This window comes from Gymnoscopelus microlampas, assembly GCF_963454915.1.
Source record: "Gymnoscopelus microlampas genome assembly, chromosome: 17".
Lineage (NCBI taxonomy): Eukaryota > Metazoa > Chordata > Actinopteri > Myctophiformes > Myctophidae > Gymnoscopelus > Gymnoscopelus microlampas.
Genome location: NC_139954.1, coordinates 13,000,432 through 13,027,206, shown reverse-complemented (window position 1 = coordinate 13,027,206; position 26,775 = coordinate 13,000,432). Strand labels below are relative to the sequence as shown.

The 26,775-nt window shown below is 39.7% G+C and overlaps 1 protein-coding gene across 1 annotated transcript; it reads right to left on the bottom strand.

The window, feature by feature from the left end:
• Positions 1-2,988: 2,988 nt before the first annotated feature.
• Positions 2,989-26,714, bottom strand: LOC311064304 (lactase/phlorizin hydrolase-like; the record flags this gene model as incomplete). Its single annotated transcript, XM_084084139.1, has 18 exons — positions 2,989-3,005; positions 7,985-8,221; positions 8,592-8,815; positions 9,883-10,014; positions 10,132-10,238; positions 10,609-10,799; positions 11,113-11,311; positions 11,865-12,155; positions 12,677-12,945; positions 13,740-15,281; positions 16,090-16,738; positions 16,837-17,500; positions 19,384-19,468; positions 19,733-19,823; positions 19,942-20,025; positions 20,518-20,582; positions 21,653-22,209; positions 26,683-26,714. The coding sequence occupies 18 exons, from the start codon at positions 26,712-26,714 to the stop codon at positions 2,989-2,991; spliced, it is 5,436 nt and encodes a 1,811-aa protein (XP_083940265.1).
• Positions 26,715-26,775: the final 61 nt, after the last annotated feature.

Here is a 26,775-nt window from a genome sequence, read left to right as displayed (position 1 = left end):
ATTTCAAAGAGTGTTATGAGGATGCTTTCCCCTCGGCCAGGTGCCCGGTAGAGCGATGAATCTGGCATGAAAGGAGTGTATATTCACAGTAAAATCCTGAGTGAACGTAGGACACCAGATAAGGGACAACTTCGTATAACTACATACTAGTTCATATCTAGAAAACAATATCAGTTGCTTAAAAAGAAAATAATCACATGGAAATGACTTGAGAAAAGTTACTGCTGAAAAAGCAGCTGTCCGAGTATGAAGAATCATCATGAGTGGAGGAAGCTGTAGTTGTACAAACTGTATTGACTGTACTTGAAATCCAGCTACATTTGCAATGCTCTGGAAACCTTTCTACTGTTAAATGTGAGATTAAATGTATATAAGATTTTGTTTCCACAGAGCTTGGGTGAGTTGTTTGAGCAGATGTATCTGCTCAAACACCCATTTTCCAGAGTGTATAACATATTTATTGTTTTTGAGAATGCCAAATTATAATACAATATATTTTATTGTCCAGCATTTAAAATGATCAGTTGCCATGTCTTTAAGTTAACTCTGACAGTGTTGGACCAGTTCCATTTGTACATTCTCAGACTTAAATTAACACAATGGTTTTACAGTATACTTATCAATTGACTGACGGACAGACTGTCAATTTTTTAAACACTATTTTATTTAAAAAAAATAATAATAATAAAAAAAACACCATTTGCAAAACAGCTTCAGAAATGTTTGATTTTTTACAGAAATTCAAATGGCAGTGTAGCCACGGACCATATAAAATCTGCCCTTGTACCACGATTGGCCCCTGAGTCGGACTTTGAAATGTCTGGCTTAAGTGATTCATTCATAATCTTTTTTTTTTTTTTTTTTTGGTCTCCAAGAAAAAACAAATTTTTCTTTTGAGTCTCGAGCTGAAAAAGTTGTCAATTCCTGCTCAATTTCATAACAAAACATCTAAGTTGTGTGTGTGTGTGTGGCTGTCTGTGTCTGTGTCTGTGTGTGTCTGTGTGTCTGTGTGTCTGTGTGTGTGTGTGTGTGTGTGTGTGTGTGTGTGTGTGTGTGTGTGTGTGTGTGTGTGTGTGTGTGTGTGTGTGTGTGTGTGTGTGTGTGTGTGCGTGTGCGTGCGTGCGTGTGTGAGAGCATCACTAATTAGCCTTGTAAAAGTTAACACACAGAAACATGTCAACCGACCTGGCTTTCCACATCTAAGGTTGTCATGGGTACCAGACACAACAACACCCAACCAACATTTACAAGTATAATTATTTACAGATGTTATTTCTGAGACTAAGAACCGGACTGCCAATTCCCCAATTTCCTCTCACACTTACTTTTAATCTATTTCTTGTCATGCAAATGTATGTACACCCTTTGTAACAGTAATACTGACTTAATATCACATTTGTCAAAATTACTATTTTATTAAACCTAATTACTTATTTGCTGTATGACAGTAGTAGGCTACTGGCCATGCTAGCAGCTTCATTTCTCACTGTAAAATTGACTGAGCTTTTACTAGAACAGACTCTGACAGCTAAGCATGAACTGCCCAGATGGATTTATATGTGTGGTTATAATAATCAGAATAATTTTATGGATGTACTCTTTAAGATTTTTTTATTGTTTCCCCCCAGAAATAAAAGGGGGGCCTTAAGTACTGTAGTGTCACCCACTGAAGATAACCTTAGCAGAGCTTAGCAGCACACAAGGTTAACTGTGCAAATCTGTGTTATTGCAGAGGGTGGTGGAACCAATAGCCATATCCCAGCTGGAAACATTCCTGGAGTATCACATTGCCATTATTGGAGTGAAAATATTCCTGCACCATTTCGGGAGGCTCCCATTCCAGTTTCCCATCCCGCACAATTCCTTTACAATAATGTTTTCCTGCTCTAGTGTTTCAACGAAGAAGACCTCAGTCTCTTTCCTGGAACGCAACAGAGTGAGATACGTTAGTCTGAGTGAAAAACACCCCACTGTTTTCTGTTGCCCTCGCTGAAAGGCAGTGTCCTTGGATAAGCATATCAGCTAAATACCTACCAAAAAGTCAAAAGTCAAAATGGACCCACGGCCCACGCCTCTACACAACCAGAAAGTAGAGTAAATAATGAATGAACGACATGACGACAAAGTGACAACGTTCTCATTTTTGTGACAAAACAAACAAACAAACAAACAAAAACAAAAGGAGTTGCAGTTATATCTGCAGCCGCTCATAAATGCTGAAGGCCAAGGGAGCAGAGATTGCTTGTGGCAGACTGCAATCACCATCTCTGCCTTCATGGCACAGAGGGGACCCTTCCACCCAGCAAGCATTTGATTAAAACAACAAACCAGGCCTGCGACTCATCTTCCTTGTTCATGGCAATGGCTTGATAGGTCCATGCACAGTCAAATCTTCGGTGTTGGTTTAACTCTGAAACTTTTGAACCAAATAGACCAGTGGTTTTCAACCCTTTTCATATCAAGGTCCATTATTTATTCAGAATTTGAGGCAAGGACCAAGGTTTGATGAGATTTAGACTCTCAGACTCCCATGCTGTATTGATTTTGGTACCATAGGAGAGATGACAGGCGAACGTTGATCAAAATAACAATTCTTTAACTAAGTAATGCAGACGTTTAACAATAATTCAACTCTTGAGAGAGTAAAATGAAACCAAATGGACCCATTTGGTTACCAACTCTCCATCATTTAGCTGGGGAACCACTGAAATAGACCGTTCCATTTGTACACGCTCAGAGTTAGAAATGGTTTCGGGTCCATTTGGTTCCATTTGTATACTCTTAGAATTTCAGATGAGTAAGTGCCCATTTGTAGACTTATATTAGCACTCAGGATTCCAGGATTGTGTAGTGCATGGTGGCGGTGTGTTGTGTTGTTGTGTCTTGAGTACTACGGCATTTGTGTGTTTCTGTTGTACCTTAATTGTGTTGTTCCTGTAGATTTGGTATGATTTCGTCATGGACTGGACTGCAATTTAACCGGTCTGTTCAGGACATCATGCATTCTGTGAGAAGAGACAACAGAGACGTTAAAGACAATTACAAATCTAAATAAAACTTAAGTTTTAACTTAATCACCTTCCTTACATTTTCATATATTGGAAGCAGACTTCCATTGTTCTTCTTTTCATGCACAGATACAAAAAGACGTAGCATATCATTTATCAAACCCTTATTTAACTCAGAGGTCCCCTTGAGATTAGAAATATCTTTTCCAGGCCATACAATTGCCAAGGAATGCAGAGACAGCTCCCAGTGCTGTTATGCTCAAAGCCTGTTCACAATTTAAACTCTCCGAGAGAGACAAGCTATTTTAGTGTTTTAGCTTTGTGAAGTCCTCATAAATGTCCTCACCTCACCAGGACAGAAACGTGTTGATTAAAAAAACATTATTTTAAAAAATTTATTGCGAATGATTTCCCCCCTTTTTTCCTCTTAAATTCATTGTTATGTCAATTCCTGAATTCCCCCTTGTTGCCAGTGAGGAGCTAGCTTCACTGGCAACGAGGCCTTGGATCACAAGACAGCCATCTGTCATATAATATATGGCAGTCTTGTATCAAGGCTACACCAGTCAGTGTGAGTGGCAGAACACCCTAGGATTCCTATTCCCCACAGTTGAACCCCCGCCCCTGCTAGGGCACTGTTAGCATGGGGCGGCAGTGGAGTCAGTGGCCAACTTGGAATCCGAAGGTTTGATCCCCGGCTCCTCTTGGATGCGCACGCGTGCGTGCGTGCGTGCGTGTGTGTGTGTGTGTGTGTGAGAGAATGGGTGAATGTGAAGTACATTGTAAATCGAGTTTGGGGAAAAAAAGAATGCCTCCATCCGGATTCCTTACTGTAAACGTGGGGAATTGTACTCATATGGCCAGAGAGGAGTCAAACACCTGGTTTCTGCGGTGGTGGACAAGAACCCCAGTGCCTCCCTCTAAGATAAAAAAAAACGTAAGGAATTGATCAGCTTCTTACTTTCCAATAAGACATTAGGGTCAGATAAAGGATTATAGGCTAAAGGGTTAAGGTTAATCACCAGGGCTATTTCAATCTATTTTTGTATTCTGTCATGCACAGATTTAGTTAATGTTTTTATATAAAATGCTGCTCAGATTCAGGGTCAAACTGCATGCATGAATTAATAATCAATAGTGAAGCTTCACGTCAATAGTTAAAAGTTTAGTTAAAGATTAGTCAGTCGGTGTAGCTTTTGACTCAGTTTTATTTCAACACAAGGCTAGATGTTGGAGGGAGAGTGTGTGTGTGTGTGTGTGTGTGTGTGTGTGTGTGTGTGTGTGTGTGTGTGTGTGTGTGTGTGTGTGTGTGTGTGTGTGTGTGTGTGTGTGTGTGTGTGCGCGCGCGCGCGTGCATGCATGCCCACACGAAAGTGTGAGTGTCTTTTTGTGTGCACGCGCATGCATGTGCACTTATGCTTTTCATCGCATCATCGAATCTTAGTGACCTAAAAACATTTCATGAAACTGCAGGAGGTGGTATTTCTCGTCAGTGTGAACCATAGCGTGTCCCGGCCACATCTCCGAGGTTCCAGGACGGACCCCCCGTTGGTGTGAGCTGTTGAGGAACAGGGAGGAGGAGGCCATGCAGGAGAGACACCTGGCGTGTGCTAGCGCGTACATCCTGTTGAGAAGGGTTGTCCTGGAGACCAGGGGCAGAACTCCCAGCAGGGGTCCAGAAAAGATCCACCATATAAGCCGCTTCAACGCCAGTGGTGGAAGAAGTAAAAGTAGCAATACAACAATGTAGAAATACTCCCGTAATCAAAATGTAATTGCGTGAAAGTATAGGCATTGAAATGTACTAAGTACCAAAAGTAAAACGTGTCACTTGTCTTTTTCAACTTGTTTCAAAGAACGTCCAACTTTTTCAAAAATAGCCGATCTGCAAGCTCACAATGCGTCACATCACGATTTGCGACACATTGTAGATCGGCTATTTTTGAATTGCCAAAGTATAAAATAAGGCTTAAGTAAATGTATGTTAGGTACAAAGAGTATAAACAATTACAATATTTACCTCTAATATGTAGAAGAGTAGAAACATGGATATGCTCAGGTACAGAACACGCATGCTACCTCAAAAGGGTATAATTTTGAGGCCTACAGCTACTTGAGCAGTTACTTTCCATCACTGTTCAGCGCCTTAGAGATATATGGTCTCTGTCGGGTGGAAACATCATCATCATCATGTCTAAAACTGTTACTTTTCAGGATTCAAATTAAAAAATGGCAAAAGTAGCAGATCTCCAAGCTCAAAACGCAAAAAGTTAAAATAAGGAGATAAGCAACGATATGCTGAGGCATAGTTAACTGGGCTGCTGTGATACATACAGAGTTTGTTAGCTAATAGTCATTGTTATTCAGAAGCAATGTGGTTAGAGAGCTTGTGACATTGAAGAACAGACTGTTACATCTGGACAAGGAAAGTAAACAAACTAATGCTTTCCTTTCCCTCAACAACTCGTCAGGGTTACCTTGACCATGGGAATTCAATTAAGTGATATATGTTTGGTTAAAAAAACACTCCATCACATAAGATTCATGATTGGCTTAAAGTTGTTACCTGGCCATGTAACTTAAATATTGGCATCGAGATTACAAAATTGATATTCCAAATTGCACAGTGAAACAGGTCTCAAAGTCACCTTTTTAGCACATGAACGTAAATAAAGCAGTTTCTGCCAATGTATAACATTACAAAACACGACACAGCATTTCTTTTTAAACGACAACGAATCGAAAATAGTAAAATCAAGACATTTCTTTTTAATAAACAAAATTGCACTAAAAAACAATAATGTTATCCATTGGCAGACGTCAACGAGGAGACTATTTTCATGAATGTCTAATAACCCTCTTCGTCAAAGATGAAGATGACAAAACGAGGAAGGAAGTGAAACTATTGTACCGACGTCTGCTGCCTGGTCAGCGCTGCATGCATTTCAAATGATGCATTATGGTAGCTGTCGTGTGGAAACCTTGTAGTAGCCCATGTTCAAAACTGTTACTTTTCAGGAAATGGAAAAAGAAAAACCTATATGTAATTATTATTTAGTCACAAAAACTTTTCATTGGTTCAACATTATAAAACCCACAGACTTAACCACTTTCACTTCACTTGAAAATTGTTTTTCAAATGTTTTTTTTTTTCTTCTGTAAAACAGATATCCGAAAGAATTGTTACAAAGTTGTCCAGTTGGGCTTTAATGAAGTTAATTTCTACATTTTACTACGCCCGTTATGTTTACACATACTAGAAATGTGTCTGTCAGGTTGATGAACTACACTGATTTATGACATTTCACAGTAGTTACTTTTGAACTACTAGAATAAAGATAGGCCTACAGGGTAAACTAATATGCTATACAAGTATATACACAGTACAGTGCTACAATATAGAATTTGATTTGATTTCTTTAATTGCTTGCAACCATCATATAGACTTCAAAGACTTATTTCCACTGTTGTCCTACACATAATCCAAAGACAATGAAACACAATTTACATCAAATACAATCAAATATAATACAAATCTCTTATATTCATGTCCAGAAACGATCCTGAATGCTCTTAGCCAATCATCTTTTGAATTATATTTGTGAGGAAAGCATTCTTATCTTTAGTTGAAAAGACAACTGCTATACAGGTCTGGGGGGAAAAAAACTTATGTGATGGCGCCACCCACTGGTCACAATATGACAAGTTCAGCATTGGTACCATCACTGGAGCTGCAGTCACTAATGACTTAAAACTTAAAATAATTGACAAAACATTGTATGATATTGGCAGCCATATAGCCAATATCAGACAGTGGCCGTGGCTATTTTCAAACCACCAGAAGTAACTGCAAGTATTGTAATATAGCCAGGATAGGATAGGCAGTCTGTTCATAGTCGTTACATTTAGTAACAAAAAAGATAAGATAAGAGCTTCCATTCTTCCAAAGCCTGCAGTTTGCTCTCTCCAAGATGACAGCATGTTTGTGTGAGCTACGGTACATTGCAATGTGTATACTCTCTGTGCAGTCATTGGCACACCATGAAAGTGTTATATATAATAAGTGTCATATACTATTTTCACACTTAAATGGTAGTGTGGCTTGCAATTAAAGGGTATTTCTGTATCCTTTGCACATTAAGCCCTCCATTCAGCTCACATCTTCTTCATTCTAAGAGATTCTACAGCCGTTTTCTTTAGTTTACTTTTAGCTTTGAAGAGTCGGTACATAACAAACATGATCCCAATGGTACTTAAAAGAAGTAACCCAAAGAAGACATAAAGAGCCACCTCAGCATCACCAGCTAAAAGTTCCAAGCCCAAAAAGCTCACCCTGTCCTGGGGGAGAGTAGTAGGCACAGCCGTCTCCAGGGTTGTATATGGGGCACTTGTAGCTGTAGTGAAATGGTGACAGAAATAAAACAAAAAACAGAATGAATTATTCTTATTAATTGCAAACGAAATATGCTTTCAAATGCTATACTTTCAAAGAATATTATTATGGTCTGAATGATGTTTCCACCTCGGTTCATATCTGAACCCCCTCCTGCCTTACCCTGTCTTATAATAAATAATCATAGCACACTGTGAGATGCCTTTGTAAGGTGCTGTGTGCATAGGTCCTATTCCTAAATGACATACATATATATAGTATGTTGTTGCTGTTGGACAGAAACCTTGTAATCATTTCCTATTTTTTATATTTTTTCATACATTTTTCAATAATGTTATACTTGTATGAAAGTGTCATGCAAAAGTATGTGTATGAATGTATGTATGTATGTATGTATGTATGTATGTATGTATGTATGTATGTATGTATGTATGTATGTATGTATGTATGTATGTATGTATGTATGTATGTATGTATGTATGTACGTACGTACGTACATACATACATATAGGTCTTAATAAATGTGTGTGAACATCTGTCAGAATTACTACTTGCGAAAACCTTGTGAGCGTACAAGTTTTACCTTCAGGTTCAGGGTTCAAACACTCATGGGGCCCAAGTGCGGGGTCTGGAAAGCCGTTACAATTGATGATGGCTGTGTAGCGAGAAGCCGAGCCCTTGGCAATGCGAGGAAGGGTTGGGTCTGAGCGGTTCACATAGAAAAGACCAAATCTCTCTGCAAAGCCGGCGGCCCACTCAAAGTTGTCCATCAGCGACCAGGCTGTGTAGCCTCTCAAATCAACCCCGTCCAGTACCAGGGCTGAAAGATTACACAGTAAAATCCTTAGTGATCAAGACATAATGTTCGCTCTTGGAGTTGCAAATGGATAAATTAACACTGAGTATTTTACTGTGTAACAGAGTCAGTTATGTTCACTAATGTATACATGGCAAACATTTAATGCCTAAATGTGTTGCATGACAAATTGAGGGCTCATTTTGATGCTCATTGAGGCATTAATTTGTAAAACTAGTCTAAACTAAACTAAAAAGTATGCAAAGGAAGATGTGACATAAATGTAATTCTCACTTGTACAATAAGTCTTAATTAGAAATATTGGAAACGACGTAATGGATGCCAGAAAATGCAACAAACACCTGACTGCCTTTTGCTGCATCTACTACTGTACCTTTCAGGGCCTGGTTGATGTAATTGTTGTAGTAGTGTGTTCTGTGGAGGTCATTGAGGTCCACTGCTCCACGCTCCGAGATCCCATTCTCGGTGACATAAATAGGTGGGTTTCCATACTCCTCCTTGATAAAATTGAGGATCCTCCTGAATCCAAATGGAGTAATCTTCAGCCAGAAGGAGCCCGATTCGATCCAGCTACGGTCCTGGATAGTTCCAGCACCCCTGTGGATCAGATCAGAGATCAGCTGACACTGTATTTAGCGCCTATAATGCTGGCCAACTAGACCTCTCATCCATCATCATAAAAAGACACCTGAAAGTCATTTCCAGATGCATCTACTGTCTGGTAAAGATGTTAACTTCATTCTGGGCATCTACAGTAGTCCTAAAGTGCTGTCACTCACATTGCTATGTATTCAAATTTAGTGTGATTTTAGTTCCAAACAACATTAGTCTCACTCACTCTCACCCTGTCTCTCGATTTAACCACATGAACCCTAGCGTCCCTACAGTGTTCTGGGAGTGAACATTCAGTTGAAAATAGCAGATCTACAAGCTCACCACGCACCACATTGCGACACATTGTGACGCGTTGTGAGCTTGTAGATTGGCTGTTTTCAGCATAGATATTTAGTGCAGAGCGACAACAGGAGGGCCTAATAGACATCTGGAGGACTCTAGTCAACAAAGTATGCAGGGTTTAAGTGGTTGAGCAGGCGGAGATGGCTCCAGCTGGATCCGGCCAAACAGGATTACTTTTACTTTACTTTTGGAAAAGTATTGAAGAGTCTCAGCCTTCAGTCATGATAATCATGAAACAATCAGGATTTAGAATTTCAGTTAGCTTTGAACCTATAGGGCTCACTGAATTGGAGGGATTCGTTGGTGAAATGGTGACGGTCAGTTACAGACCTATGAAAGGTCCATCCGGTTCCTACTTCCTAACCAGCGATCATTCAGCTGGGGACCCCCTGCAACCCTCTCAATGACCACTCGGGGTCCCCAGGCCAGACCCCACTTTGAGAATCACTGTACAAGCTTTGAGCTTGTAGATTTCTTAAACTTTTTGAATAGGGCAAAAGTGTTCAAATAAAATTAATTCTACATTAATGTTCTCAAATAGAAACTTTAATCAAGTCTTTCAAATTGATTAGAAAATACTGAACTTTTTGACAAAATATATGTAATCAGTGGTCCAAGGACTCTCCAAAATCTGCATTGGACTATAGATTCTGGCATAGGTCGGGCTCTCGGTAGAATATTTTAGTTCTCTAGCCAACTCTGCTTACCTGTCACCGTCATAATCCTGTCGATCTCCAAAGTCATAAGGGTAAGCCAGGACAGTGGTGTAATGGTTGAAGCCAAAATAATCATGAGTTCCTTTGATCCTCTTGATTTCCTCAGGGGTGAACTCAGGAAGCCTTGGTCATAATGAGGTAAAATAGGTATTTAAACAGAAGCGTTTTTCCATAAGTTCTTCCATAAGATGCAGACATTTTTTTAATAATACCAGCAGCACATAAACCTCAGAATCTTACCTCGAAGTAGGAAGACCAACGGCAAGACTCCTCTCTCGAACGATGGTCTTCATTAAATCATTATAATCTCCATTGAAGATTGGATTGGCAAACCAGCCAATATAAAACTGCATAATAAAATTATATTTCATCACCACTGCTGAGATACAGAACACTGATGAGATTCAAATGCCCAGATCTGGGACAAATTCCAATTGCAAATAATTCTCATTTAACCAGTTTTTGGTATCAGATGGGTGTTTTCTTTTTTGCACATAAACAACACATTGAATTCTAGAAAGGTACCGAAAAGTACTTGAATGTCATTGACAAAGAATAATTCAGGCTTCAGTGTCCAAGTGTCCTGACTAAGACACAGTAGGAATGAGGTTCAAATGTGATTCACAAAAATCGGTTTATTTTGTGTTTAGTCTTTTTTTGCTGGCAGTCTAAAACATAGCCTTTGCCAGGCCTGTCCCCAAATAATACAATATCTACCTGTAAAACACGCCTGGCTGCATCCACATCCTCTTGTTTATGTGGATTCCGTGGCTCTGCCCAGTCAGAGTTAATGGTAATGGAGATGAGGCCACCTTGCTTTGCACGGTACTCATCATTGTAGAGGTGCCAGGCCTCAGCATGCGCCTTGATCAGGTTGTGACCTGCAATGTACTGCTTACCCACAATGCCTGCAACATGGGAGACGTTTATGATTATTATAAAGGTGTCTTTTGGGTGATGATATCAAACATGACTTTAATGGCTTCTTAAATGTGAATATTTTCTGATTTCTTTATTCCTCTACGACAGTAAACAGAATATCTTTGGGTTTCCTGACATGACCAAACAAATATTTTTTTCAAGAAAATAATCCAGATAAATTGATAATGAAATAGTTGTTAGTTGCAGCCATACTAGTTCAAAGTGATAAAAGGATATTGAAAGCTTCTTGTTAAGAGCTGGAAGAGTTTCAACTAAGAACAGATAGTTGTTTGTTTGTACCTGGAGCAAAGGAGCCATATCCGTAACCAACATTAGCCACAATGTAGGGTTCATTAAGCGTGATCCAGAACTTCACTCTGTCTCCAAGTCGGCTGAACAGAACGTCAGCGTAATCTCTGAATCGCTCAACAATTGTGTCGTTCTCCCAACCGCCTACTTTCTGAAGAGTCAGAGGAAGGTCCCAGTGATAGAGGGTCACCTACACAATGGGAAACATTTAAATCATTTATTTTCCTTTCAGACATCGAATATTAACCAACTAAACCCTATATGCTATTGTTGACATGGGCTCTATAGGTCCGCTATTACTTCCCGCTACACCAAATTCTCTTGGCTGAAAATAGCTGAGTGATTTAGATGCTCAGAAGCTTGCAAATCTCGTTTGTTCCAGAGTAGGGACACTAGGGTTCATGTGGTTAATTTCAGCTACAGCATTATAATTCTCAACAGTGTCTCACACAACCAGTGGAATTGCTGCAACAAAACTTTCATTTGGAAATTATTTTTAGTTTTTTTAGAGGAAGCTGAGGGTAGAGAGCAGGACAGACATATGGCTCCAGCTGGAATCAAACCGGACGACTGAAACCATTTGGTTGGCCCAGCACTAACCATTCACCCATCGATGCACCCAAAAAGGTTTATTCGAGGTAATTCAATAAAGCATTATGAAACATTTTAACAGTAGTAATTCCAATGCGATTAATTTATGACAGTCAAATATAATGTAATGAAATCATTGCAACACTGGTTACCTGAGGTTCAATATTGGCAGCTTCCAGTGCATCTAACAGTCTGTGGTAGTAGTTGAGTCCAGCCTCATTGATGTGTTTGTTGGTTCCATCAGGAAGCACTCTGGTCCAGGATATGGAGAAACGATAGTGGGTCACCTTCAGATCCTTCAGGACCTCCACATCTTTGTCAATCTTATTGTAGCTGTCACAAGCGAGATCGGCATTGTCATTGTTGCCCACTCTCAGAGGAGTATGTGTAAACTTGTCCCAGATACTCAGTCCCTTGCCATTAGCCCTCCAGCTCCCTTCAATCTGGAATAAAAGGAAGGCAAAGTATGTAGATGGGCAATTTGGCAATGCTTAGGTACTCATTTGAAATGTAGTTAGGTAGTAAGAAATAAACACTTTGATCCTAGTTTCTTTATTTAGGAATACAGAGCACAATTTCACCAGAAGCCTGAATGCATTGACTATTTGTTGATGTACATGAAAAAAAAAAGAAAATTACAAATCGTTGCAGAAAAATATCAAATTATTTTTTCCCCCTTAGACTAAATCAAAAATCCCTAAAAAATTCCTAAAAAATAGCAGATCTACAAGCTTTTTGGTATTTTGAAATATGTATTGTTTTATTCAAATCGGTATTTGTTTATTATCGGCTTTACTGTATTTTTGAAATCTATTATTCTATTTAAATCAATATATTTTGTAATATTCTATGAAATTGATGAGTTAACAAGCTCACACAACTTGTGAGCTTGTCGATCTGCTATTTTCTGTGAAAGCTTTCCCCACAATACGGATGCTGGGGTTTAAGAGAAAAATAGACGTACCTGGTATGCAGCACTAGCAGTGCTCCAGTTGAAACCATCAGGGAAATGTCCATAAAATAGCTTCTCGTCATCAGTTATAGGGAAACCATTGTCTTTCATGACTTGGTAGTAGTAGAGAGCTGAGCGTTTCAGTGTCCTTGGTCTATTGGGGTTTGTGAAGTCCACATGATGAAGTCCAAAGCCTACTGAGTATCCATTGAGCCACTCAAATGAATCCATGAGAGATACAGCCGTGTACCCTCTCACCTTCACTCCATCCAGGTTGTGAGCTATAATGGAGAAGGATTTTTTGAAAATAAATAATAGAATTGTCCACAGAAATAACAGTGTGTGTGAATCAAGTATAATACCTAGAAATGTGTAATAAACCGGAAATATTTGACCTTTTTGGCATTGACCTGAGACCCTTATACAGTACCTAGACCAAACTACAATGAGAGGAGCACAGTGTTTCGATAGTATGCTGTGTGGCTATTGCGCCAAATCAAATAGATAGTGTAGATGTTGAGTGTGTGTGTGTGTGTGTGTGTGTGTGTGTGTGTGTGTGTGTGTGTGTGTGTGTGTGTGTGTGTGTGTGTGTGTGTGTGTGTGTGTGTGTGTGTGTGTGTGTGTGTGTGTGTGTGTGTGTGTGTGTGTGTGAAATTATTCTATCTAATAGTAATTTATGGAAGGCCCAATCTGGAATATTTTTTAATAGACAGTATAGATTCTTCAATAGTTTGATTTCTATAGAAAATATTATATTTGGAATGTTTCAAATCCATCATGAATCAAAATACAGGTCTGTTTACTTCAGTGTTTACAAATATTACCAATACCAATGCAGACAAATCCATTACAGCTCTACAATACAGTGAATACAGTTAGAAAAATCATGCACGTGTTGTCTTTAATGTTAGTCCTTCTATCAAGAGCTGAATCAATCACCTACAAGGGAGAAATATTTGTGATGGTAGGGATACCCATTTGCTTACATTTGTATCACTGATCAGGCCTTTGAACAATGGAGTCAATAATTCTACCCCTCAACAAATATAAATAATAGTGTACTGTGAATAGTTACCTTTAAGGGCCTCGTCAATGTAGGTTTTGTAGTATAAAAATCGATCTGTGTCATCAACTGTAGTCTCTGCATTAGTGGCTACTCCATTCTCACTAATGTAGATCTCTGGATCGCCATATTCTTCTTTGATCCAGTTGAGGAGCCTTCTCAGCCCCCATGCTACAGCTCGCTGGTTATTGATGGCGGTGCTGGGAGATTCACTTTCCTCAGCTTCAGACAAGTCACGATCCAAGTCATAAGACGCAGGGTTTAGCCGAGCTGTAATATGGCTTACTATCTTTGTTGAGAAATGGTTTATACAGAAGACATCAGCAGTGCCCCTGATGTAGGCCTTCTCCTCTTCAGTGAAGGACGGTAGTCTGGATTGTGGAAGATCTTGGAGTTCACTCTTGTTTGCAACTTGCCACTTCATTGCATCCGGATAGTCTCCGTTTTTAAAAATAGGATGTGCAAACCAGCCAAGCTGGAACTGCAAAGCACGATCAGCAGCCCACACTTCTCGTGGTACATTGACATCTTTGGGTTCCATCCAGTCAGCATTGAGCGCAATAGACACCAAACCATGCTGGGTTTTGCGATACTTCTCATCATACGTGTGGTAGGCCTTAGCGTGTGCCTTTAGAAGGTTGTGAGCTACTCTGTACGGTGCATCCCCTGGCTTCTTCACGTTTGGTGGGATCTGTCCGAGTCCATAACCTGACCATGCGATTGTATGAGGTTGGTTGAAGGTCGTCCAAAACTTTACTCTGTCTCCAAAGGTGGCAAAGCAGAAGTCACAGTAGTCATTGAAGATGTCAATCATATCAACATTGTCCCAGCCACCAAGGTTTTGCAAAGCCTGAGGAAGGTCCCAGTGGTAGAGCGTCACCATAGGTGTGATGTTATAAGCTAGGAGACCATCAATAAGTCTGTTATAATAGTCAACACCTTTTTGGTTCAAGGGAGTAAGTTGACCATTAGGAAAAATCCTGGACCATGAAAGAGAAAATCTGTAGGATTTCACCTTCAAAGCCCGAAGCATGTACAGGTCTTCTTCCAGTCTGTGGTAACTGTCACAAGCTACATCTCCATTAACAATACTGCCAGGTTTGTGGGTGAATGTGTCCCATACACTGGGTCCTTTCCCATCAGCATTCCAGCCACCTTCAATCTGATAAGCTGAGGACGATACTCCCCAATCGAAGCCATGGGGGAACGTACCATAGTGATAGAGCTTCCTCTGAAAAGTGGTTTGGCTTGAAAACCTCCTCCATACAACCTTAGCTTGTGATGGGACTTCGGATGGGGGAAGATGAGATTTTTTTGTGTCTATGGTTTTAAATCCCTGAGCATAAGACAGTTTTTTTGTCGATGCAAAGCCATTTCTCTCGATGAGTTTTGAGTAAAGATAGGCAGACTGTTTTGGAGTTCTGGGCCTGTCAGGATGGTCAAAGTTGACATGATACAATCCAAACCGTTGACTGTAGCCTTGTGGTCCTTCAAAGCCATCCATGAGTGACTGAACAGTGAAACGCCGTACATCCACTCCATCCAGATGGATTGCTGTTCAGAGAGGGAAAGAAATATTAGCAAATGTTATTAGGCTGCGATTATATTCTTCAGCAATTATTAGTATCAATTACTTTTTAGATTAATCAAATAATCATATTTTTAATATAGTATCAACGAATTGACACGATGAAAATTCAAATATTTTTTTTGTTATAATCAACTTAACTGATTAAACACTCTATAAACCCTATTTTGCAAACATGGCAAAAAAAAAGCTAGTATTACTCCACTAGCTCACAACACCTTGTAGATATACATATTTTTGATTGTTTTAAAATGCATTATTTTTTATAATCAAATAAATCGATTGGTTAAATTAACTGTTGCTCTAATTGTGATTGCATAAGACATTATGCAATTGAACCATAAGACCAACATTAAAATTGCATAAGATGTTATGAATGATTTGTGTTATGATTTTACATGAAACAATCTGTTATTTAGGTATAAATAGAAATAAAAAGGATCTTCTGTTATCATGGCTTGGCAGGATCAATCTGGCAGATATTTCCATGTACATATTAAAGAAAATAATCAACAAATTGTTTATTTAAAAGTTGATTTTATTATTTTACTTATTTATTTTATTTGTATTTTTACTTTTTAAAGTTTTATTTTAGTAACTTTTTAGTTTTGTGTGATCAAGATTCATTTCGTGTTGAGCAGAGGGGAGTTTGGGAAGTGGGGTCGACCTTATATTGTAATTTATTGTTTATTTTTACATTAAGTCCTGACATTAATGAAGGAAAAAAATTAAACTAAGTTAATAAAAAGTTGAAAAAGAACAACATAGGCCTACCTTTCAGCGCCTCATTGATGTAGCTTCCCATGTACTCAGTTCGACCGGCATCATTCAGCGTTTCCCCGCTATACTCAGTGGGCATACCATTCCCAGTTATGTAGATGGGCAATTTGGCAATGCTTAGGTACTCCGTTGAAATGTAGTTGAGAAGTCTTCTAAGGCCCCACGGTGCTGAATGGATCCAGTCTGACGCTGTGGAGGACCAGGAAGGGTCTGCGTGTGCCTGGTAGTCACCGACCCCCTGAGGTCCAGGAGTGCAGCCCCCATCACTGGATTTGACCAAACGGGACGTATAGTGGTTTAATCCAAAGAAGTCAGCTGTTCCTTTTATCCTCTGGCTCTCTTCTGCAGTGAAGACTGTTAGTCTGGCAGGCTCAGAGAGAGGACAATCCATCGTTTTCTGTTCAATCTGATTCTTGAGTACTAGTGGATAATCTCCATCTACAAATATGGGATGGGCAAACCAGCCCAACATAAATTGTAGATAGCGATCTGCTGCATTTACATCTTCAGTCCTGGAAGCATTGGCAGGTTCAGCCCAGTCTGAATTTAGAGCAATGCCAACTTTCCCTCCTTGCTTCTCCCTGTACTTGTCATTGTATGCATGCCAGGCCTCAGCATGGGACTTGAGCATGCTGTGAGTGACCTAAAGGGGACAAGACAATGTGTGTTTAACACTGCAATGTGGAGAGAAAATAATACGTTTCTCATGTTTCTCATCTAGTATTGAGACAGCAATCTTACCTGATAGGAGGCAACCACGTAGTCCTTTATTCCAGGGGGATGCACACCTGTTCCATACCCAGCATGGCTCACTACCCAGGGACTACTGAAAGTGTTCCAGGTCTTCACTCTATCCCCAAACCTAGAGAAGCAGAAGTCTGCATAGTCCTTGAAGGCTTCAATAATGGACGCATTGGTCCATCCACCATAGTCCTGCAGTGCCTGAGGCAGATCCCAGTGGTGTAGGGTGACAACTGGTTCTATACCAGACTCAATGAGAGCATTGATCAATTTGTCATAGTAAAGAACCCCTTTCTCAGAATGGCTCCCCTGGTGGCCAGACGGGAAAATACGGGCCCATGAAATGGAAAACTGGTAGGTGTTGACAAGGAGCCCTCGGAGGAGGTAGACATCATAATCTACCTTATGGTAACTGTCACAAGCCAGATCAGCTGTCTGATTGTCAAAAACATTGTTCTCATGACCGAAACGGTCCCAAATGGTCTCTCCCTTCCCATCTTCTGACCAGCCACCTTCAACTTTGAAGGACTCACTGGAGGAAGCCCATTGGAAGTCAGTGGGAAAGGATTCATTCAGGAAGGTGTCTCGCTCCGATGAGGACATGAGGGAAAACATGCTCCAAGTCTTTTGGTAGCTTGAGGAAGGAGTTGGTGATTTAGTATCCCTGTGAAGAAGGGAATTTAAAATGTTTAACTGATCCTTTGTAGACATGGAAAAAATGCAGTTTTGAAAATGTAGCATTATTTTCCCACCTGAAGAACACAGCATGCTGTGTCATGCATGTGTCTCCCCCCACACACACATAAAGGTTAGCATTACAGATTTTGTACAATATACTATACATATTTAGAGGGGGCCAATCCTTATTTAAAACCTCCAAGTGCTTATGCCGCCGCAAAGTGCAGTAAACAGCCCAACATCTCATTTGGGGATTTTATAGCATTTAAGTACCATTCTTCAAGTGTATGAGACACACCAATCTACATGTACATGTGTATGTGCATATTGTTATTGGTTTACTGCCATGGTACAGTAGCAACATGTTTACATACAAACTGAGGAATAACATGAGGCAAGAAAGGAGCCACGCAAAGAAGAGATGTGGACATTTAGTATTGCAAGACTCCTTCCAAAGCAAATCATCTCTTAACCACATGAACACTAGCGTGCCTATTCTGGGGCGAAAATAGTCGATCTACAAGCTCACCATTCTCGCGCATTCGGGTGTATGTATATCTTACACACACTTTCACACACGTGATGGTGTGGGTAAGTATGAAGTCATGAATGTAAATATTGAAACATTTTGAGAGTTCGATTAATACGAACAACTAAAGTAGTTTTGAATCTAATTGCGGATCATTTTTGAGTGTTCATTCAATATGAACTTTGTAACTATGAATAACTTAAACCAACATGTATAAAGGATAGGCATAAATAAGCTTTTCGATCAAACAGTATGAAATATTGAATTACAGTGTGTTATGTTTTGTGTAACTGTTGATGTGGATCGAAATAAACTAAACTAAACCATTAGCCTTACTGTATGTGGACTATGCGGTCAAACCTGACACCGATACTCCTCTCTGCACCTTAACCCCATGTACAACGCACTGATATTTTATTATTCTTGGACCTTAACTAACATATCATGTACAGTATATTGACTGATTGAATACTTTATTAGTCAGAAATGTACGTACAGTCAGACATTAAGGCTAAAAGGATAACACAAAAAGTACTGGGGACACTAACCTCAGGTACATACCACACCGGATAGATATACTATGTGTAAATATATAGACACATTGTTATTTTTATTGATCTTTCTCTCTTTTCCCCTTGCTCCCCTGCCCCTCCCTCTTCTTATTCCCTTTTTATGGAAATAACAAAAACAATGGAACTTGGACAAAAACAAATTTCACCCACTGTTTTACACCTGCATGTAAACCTGTGATGTAAGTCTGATTCTGAACGTGAAGTGTTGTGAGCTTGTAGATCGGCTATTTTTGGCAAAGAGATTTGGTGTAGATTGAAAAAAGGTGGAATTCATATAGAACCCTGGGGAGCCGAGGTCAACAAAGTATTCTGTAATAGTGTTAAAGTGGTTAAAGCAGCACTATAGTTTGGGGCATCAGTGGACACAACTAACATGGCAGCCAACATCTTTGACTTCATTACCCAAGAGTCTCTGCAAGCATGTCTGGCGAGGACGCGCTGTGATTGGCCAGTCTTCGCTGACTGGCAGTTCTGCCTTGGCAAATGCCAGGATGAAACTCATTGTAATACAGTCAAGCCCTTAGCAGGGACCCCCCTGAGTCTATGCATTTATGGAAGGATGATTGTTATCTCTTAAACATGTAACTTTATAATTTTGTGGGACATAATATGCTATATAGTTGTTAAAAAGTTACATAGTGCTGCTTTAAATGAACTCCAACCAAGGTTTGAATCTAATCACTTTCAGACCATTTTACTGCTACTGTGTGAATGGGTCATGTTGTATTTGTTAAGTCAGTTATTCATTCTCGGTTTGAATCACTTTACCTCTGAGGGGTTATCTCATCCTCAAGCATTTCAAACAAGTCCACCACATCAAAGCCAAGTACCAGCTGGTCTTCATTGTTCATCCCTGCAAAAATGTCATTACAATTAGACATGTGTTGTTCTTTAATATACTCTTCGGTGTTGCATGATAGACTGTACAAGTCTATCATTGTGATACATACAGGAATATATATCACAGTATATATTATTTATTATTAGTATATCAGTAGTATCAGAGACATTTAAGAATTGGGGACAATCGTTACTTTATGATTTGTACATTTTGTTGTACTATGTACATAATATGAAACGGCAACTGAGGGGCATCTATAATTAATGGAGGATTTACCTTGTAAGACTCTGCTAAAGGACAGGAACTCTCCAAATGAGCAGTCATTTATGTTCACCTCATAAAAGAGGATGGGTTTCATGCTGGTCCTCTGCAACATTACATAAAGCATGAGTACTGTAAGTAACAAGATGTACACTGTACAAATAAGAGTGTAAAAATGATCAACCAGTAAAACATTTAAAAAAAAAATTGCATGGAACACACACCTTTAAGTTCCCGAGCTTCTCCTCTAGGTTTTCTCTGGTAGAACAGTCGTACTGGATGTTTAATGACAGGAAATCTAAGGATTTCTGAAAATTAAGATTGTGTAATGAAATAGTCAGATGTGGTCTCTGACATAAGTGCATTTATCTTCATTTTATGTGTTCTATACTAGGTCTGGTGTCCTGTGTTATAATGTAGCTAATCTCTCAAGAACAGATTCAGAGCTATTAAAGGTAAAAACAAAAAACAGCAGAGGGCGCTGTTCTTCCTTTTTTTTGACGATAGGTTCCCAGATTGTAACGTAGCAGACATTTTTCTCCCATTAAGTATTAAAAATACAATAAAAAAATATTAAAATATTATTTGTTTCTATAGTATACTGGCACACAATCACACTATTTGATACTTAGCTGCACATTTCATTCTTTAAAACAAAATGCTGATCTTGAAGCAGGAAAAGCATCCAGCTATATGACCATGGGTGCGTTCGGAAATACAGCACTGAGCGCACTGGCCAATACTAACTAATAGGCGAGTGTGCTCCGGTGCGCAATTTCCGAACGCACCCCATATCTTACCTCCATTTGAGCATCATGCACAATCTGGATACTGCTAGCCATTACTCCAAATGATACTCGCCCACCTGAAACACATGGCAGTCAAATACAATTAGTTTTTCACCTCCAATCTAAAAGAAAGAGACAAAGAGAAGAGTATCTGTATTAATGCAAAATCTCACCATGACCTTTGTTAAAAGCGGTGATCAGATAAGAAAACTAATGTCTCCTTGAACCATATTGTGTCTATTCTGGGCATGTCATAATAGGCCAACATTCTTAAAAAAAATACAGATCTACAAGCTCACATTGCATCACACCGAGTGGTGTTATGACGCGTTGTGAACTTGTAGATCTGCTATTTTTAGCAAAGAGATTTGGTGTAGAGGGAAAAAGGAGGGGGCCAAGTACAGACCCCTGTACTTGGTCCATGGGTTTACGTGGGTAATCAATGCAGATGTATACTCTATTGAGTGCTGTCATTAGAGTATACATAGTTAAGTTTGACGATGTGACATTTCTGAAATGCATGATTTATAAAATACAGTAAACTAATTATTTAAAAAAAAATGGCTAAAGATGTGGAAAAGGATGTAATCAGAAAATCATTCTACTTCTACATCTAATGCATGCAGGAATCAAGCCTTTTTCTGTCCTTTTCACATTGTAGAAAATCACTTCATAGCACTTTCGCAGGAAGTTCCCCCGACCTTTTCCTACAGTATGCAAAAAACTGTGAAACCAATACTGTTAAAAGTAAGTACTTCAAAACTGAACATAGGTATCTTTACAGCTTTCTTGCCATCAAAACAAAACATGTCGATTTGAATTGAAAAATATGTGAAATAAACAAATGCTAAAATAACAAATAAATATAAAATAATGAACCGATTCCGTTATATTTGCCGCAGCCTTTATGGAAGAATGACAGATCTGTTTTAATATACGTATGCTGATGCTTGAACAATTTTAACTGAAAATAGTAACACTTTAACACAGGGCCTTAACTCTTTCTAAGTGTCTGAATAGCAGCATTTAAGACTCATTACTCACCCCTGCTCTATAGCATCCGATTAAAAGCCATTTGAGATTTTTCATTTCCCACGTGAAAATGCACATGTTCTTAGTGCCTTTCTGTTAAAGACTCAGCACCCACCTTTACCAGGAAACAGCTGATGGTAATGTTGGTAGACACTAGCATGTGCAGCAAGGGCATTTTGTAACTCAGCATCTCTCAGTTCATCCAGGTGGCTCAGTGTCACCCAGGAGTGACTCAGTTCTCCAAACTCTTGAAAGGCAAACTCTGCGTACTGCTCAAACACGCTGATGAGCTCAGGGCTTTCCCAGTCCCCATACTTTGACCTGAGGGTTTCTGGTACCGCAGAATCATGAAGAACAGCCAAAGGCTGGAGGCCGACCACCAGCAGTTGTTTCATCAGGGTCCGGTAGCAGGTCACCGCAGCATGCTGGGGCTGGCTGGGGAGGCCCGTGGGCAGGAGCTGAGACCATGATAGCGGCACCTTGAAGTGGGTTACTCCCCTGCTGTGGAGGTACTCAAAGTTGTTTTTAGAGCCTGCGTGTAAGGCATGGATGCAGTCAAAAGCCTGACGTGATATTCCTCCAAAATACTTGGCATTAAGGTCCTCCACATGTTGATCGGTCAAGGGTCCAGCTAGAATGATAGCATCTGTTTGCACATTGTCTTCCTGACACCTACACCCGCAGATGCACAGTAGGCCTATATAAAGGGAGACAACTTTCCCCGGGAATGTCATACTGCCCGAGTGAGGGCCGGGGAATTCACAGAAATGGGAGATGTCTAACTACTTATAGCGGCGGCGTTTATCATCTTGAACTCTCACACTCAGACCCCGAGTTTCATAAGCGCGAGTACTGTATAGCAGGGTCACCACTGTTGTGATAGTTTATGGCGCTTGTGGCGATAGTGGCCACAGCCTTGAAAAGCTTCTGATAAAATGAGAAGGGTCGCACTGAAGGTTGATACTATCTGATGATAAACATCTGTGCACAGGTCAAGCGGTGAATAATACTGCAGATAGCAGAGGCCATAGTTGTGTTTAATGCTATAGTAGTCCCATGATATCATATTGAGACAGAGGTAAATATATTTGACCAGACATGATGACAAAACACTAGTTTATAAATGCAAGGGTGCATTTACAAGTGGAATAGTTTCCAAAATAATTAACTTTATTGCAGGACCGAAATGTTGCCAACAGCAGGGGCAGAGCCAGTTCCTTGAACATGTATTAAAGAAGGGTCCAGTGGTGGAAAAAGTACTCAAATGTTTTACTTAAGTAAAAGTATCAATACTGCAATGTAGAAGTACTCTGTTACAAGTAAAAGTCTGGAATTCTAAATTTACTTGAGTAAAAGTACAAAAGTATTGGTATCAAAATGTACTTAGAGTACCAACAGTAAAAGTACTAAAATGTTTGAAAATAGCAGATCTACAAGTTCACAACCCGTCGTGATGCGACGCGTTGTGAGCTTGTAGATCTGCTATTTTCAAATAGCCTAGGTATAAAATAGGGCTAAAGTGGTTAATGTGTGTTTTATAATGTAATAATTTACTGTATATCTGAACCACTGGAAGGGTCAAGGATTCTGACTGGGTCAAGGTAACACAGTCAGAATCAGAAGCATTGGACACAGCTGGAGCCACTAGAAACTCTGTAACAACAAACTGGCAGTGTCTGAGCATAAGGAGTCCAGTTTTACACAGGATACGATGATGATACAAGAAAGCACAAACAATGACTCAAATGGATGCTGTAAATGATTACATAAAGCACATACACCAAAAGGCTATTTAATGCCACAAATCAGAGCAAGCCTTTGCAGGTGACAAAGGCAGTGTAACTGTAATGGGAAGCTGAATACTTCTGTATGGAAGGGGGTTGGAATGAGTCACATAGAAACGTCTGCATCTCTCCCACGCATGGTTGTCCATCAACGACCGGCCAGAGAGAACAAAGATAGATACTCATGGAATGGCTGTGAACGATGCTACTTTCAGGGTTAAGACTGATTAGAAGCCAAAAGGAGTCTTGTTTCGCTTAACTCAGAAACCAGAGAAACAACACTGCCAATTTGTGCTGACATATGGCATTATCCAGACAGACAGACAGACAGACAGAACTAATAACTAATAAGATATAACCAACCATAAGTTATACTTCTATGGGTAAATGTATCCTCTAAATTGCAATTGTAAATGACTTGAGGATGAGATAACCCCTCACAGGTAAAGTGATTCATACTGAGAATTAATAACTGACTTAGCGAATCGTCACTGTCGGGTGGAAACCTTGTATCTCCAAATCTGTGACTTATCAGGAAACAGACAAAAGAGCAGTGAAATAGTTGAGATATGGCGATACAAGGTTTCTGCTACGACAGTAACCAAATGACCCATTCACAATGTAGCGATACAAAAACAGTCTCATGTAAATGACTGCATGCAATAGAAGGATATTGACACAAACGTCAGTAGATAATATTCACAGTGGTGCAGTTGGTCTGTAAGATTTGACCAAAATGTTTCTATCTACACTTACATCACTTGTTTTGGCCAAGTTATAACTGTATAAATGCAGACTTCAATCAGCATTTGTATTATTTAATCATTGATTATTGCTGTTCTCAGGGTTAAACACATAGCAGTGATTATGGGATATATAGTTATCATTAAAAAACAAATGAAAAGAAATATCACATAGCCATAATATCAATGATATGACCTAGCCCAGGGCATCTCAAAGTGGGTGCCGTCATGCAAGTCCAGGGTTGCCGCTGAATACTTTGATAATATTTGGAATTCATCAATATCACTTCAGTTTAACCACTTAGACCCAGCTATACTGGACTAAAATGGACCTGAGTTGCTCTGTACTTGTACTTTCTTTTTCTATCTACACCAAATCTCCTCACCGAAAATAGCAGATCTACAAGCTTACAACACGTCACAACGTGACGCGTTGTAAGCTTGTAGATCTGCCATTTTCGGTGAATGTCCCCAATTCACCAATTATGCTATGAGGCTAAAGATATGTACAACTGGTAATGCTGCACTATACTGTCATAGGTAGCATTTTCATTGCATTTATCCTGGTGGTGATTTGCACTCTGAGAGCACCTTTCTAGTTGCCACTGGTTGACTGATACATCATGCACCCATAGATGCATAGTAAATCAGGCGAGAGAACCGTCCCCAGAAATGTCATAATGATGTCCACTCACTCAGACAATGACACTCTGGATGGCTAACCATTTATAGGGGAGTTGTTTATCTTCTTGAATTCTCACACTCAAACCCTGTGTTTTATAGCCATGGCAGAGTAATGATACTGTAGCTTATGGAAGTTGCAATGATAGTGATCAGATCACAGCCACTCGTCCATCTTGAGACTAGAAGGGTAAAACTGCAGGCCATTGAGATGACTGTGATCTCCTCCTGCCACCAACCACAAGTCTCACAATGATGTCTCCAGTGTGGCATACTTGTTTAGTTAAAGCTGCACCATGTAACTTTCCTGTTCTACCCCGGATTTGAACCCCGGTCTCCTGTGCAAATGCTGAAGTTTTTACCATTGAGCTAATAGAGCCTGTCTGCTTGCTCAGAGGATAAATTGAATCTTCAGATACAGGATCGTGTCAAAGGTCATGTCTCACCTAGACACAGAGACCAAATACAACCGCCCTGATTGTATAAGTTATATTGTATTAACATACTCTACCATACAGATTTGACAAAATTAAAAAAAAGTTTCATAGTGCCGATTAAATTAATATCTTAATAGAATCTATGAATTCACTTAATTTATCTAAATTCTAAAGTGTTTCATTTGTGTGTGCGTGTGCGTGTGTGTGACAATCAATCAGTGCATTGACTTCAAAATATCAAAACACTGATCTTTTGAATGTTTCCAATGAAAATATACCGCATTCCAAAGTAATCCAGTAATATCAACCAAAAAATAAACAGAAAATCTTCTGTCCAAAAAGAAAGTAGCAATGCATTGCATAAAAAGAAAAAATATATTCTTCTCACCCAACGTCAGGACGCTCCAGCCTCTAGGAGATTCCCTTGTTCCTTTAATCTGTTTCAGTTCAGAATATCCACCATCAGAGTTAATTTCAACCAAGCTTCCCTTATTCAGGTCTTAAAGTTTATCGGCCACAATATTGAATGGTTTAATGTTCTGATTTGGATTACAGTGTAGGCTTTACAGAGGTTCTTTGTCAAACCACACCAAACACTCTTTCACACCCAAAATGCAACCCCCATACCTCACTTAGTTCCTGGAACTTGTATAGCTGTTCCTGCATGGTAGCCTACCTCACTTCCTGGAACTTTTATACCTGTTCCTGAATGGTACATCACTTCCTGGAACTTTTATACCTGTTCCTGAATGGTACATCACTTCCTGGAACTTTTCTACCTGCGATCGCCTGATATAAAATGATATTTTATGATATAAAACCTGACAATAGAGAATGAATGGATGTCTTCATCAAAACAAAACACCACAACACAACTTTCCGTGGTGTTAAATATTCAACCAGCCAGTGTGTGTGTGTGCGTGGGCGTGCGTGTCTGTCTATGTGTGTGTATACGTGTGTGTGTGTGTGTGTGTGTGTGTGTGTGTGTGCACGTGTGCCCAGAATATAGGCATCATCATTGTTGTCATGTTCATATATGGAGATCCCCGATGTCTGTGCAAAACCAACATTGTTAGGCAATGGTACAGTAATAGTGTTTTAATTATGCCTAAAATACGTCACAATGCTGACGTCATAGCTGACTGACATCATGGGTCTCTCTCTCTCTAAGAGAGAGATAGAAAGAGAGAGATAGAGAGAGAGAGAGAGAGAGAGAGAGAGAGAGAGAGAGAGAGAGGGGAAGGGACAGAGAGGGGGAGGCCGGGATGGGGAGAGAGAGAGTGCGAGACAGAGTCAATTTGGCTTCTCTAATCAGTCGTAACCCTGAAAGTAGCAAGATCTACTTTCCCAAGCATTCCTTGACTATTTCTCTGTATTTGTACAGTTTCTTTGTCATTTAACATACTGCTTGACAGAAGGTGTGGACAACTGTGAGTGGCCTGTTGGCTATGCTGAGAGATCGTGATTCTTCTATGTGACTCATTCCAAACCATTACACACTTGTGTTGTGCCTTCAGTTTCTGCAGATTCATCTCATATCACGAGCTCCCACCTCCACCCCTTTCCTGTTACTCTCCAATGAACAAATAAGAT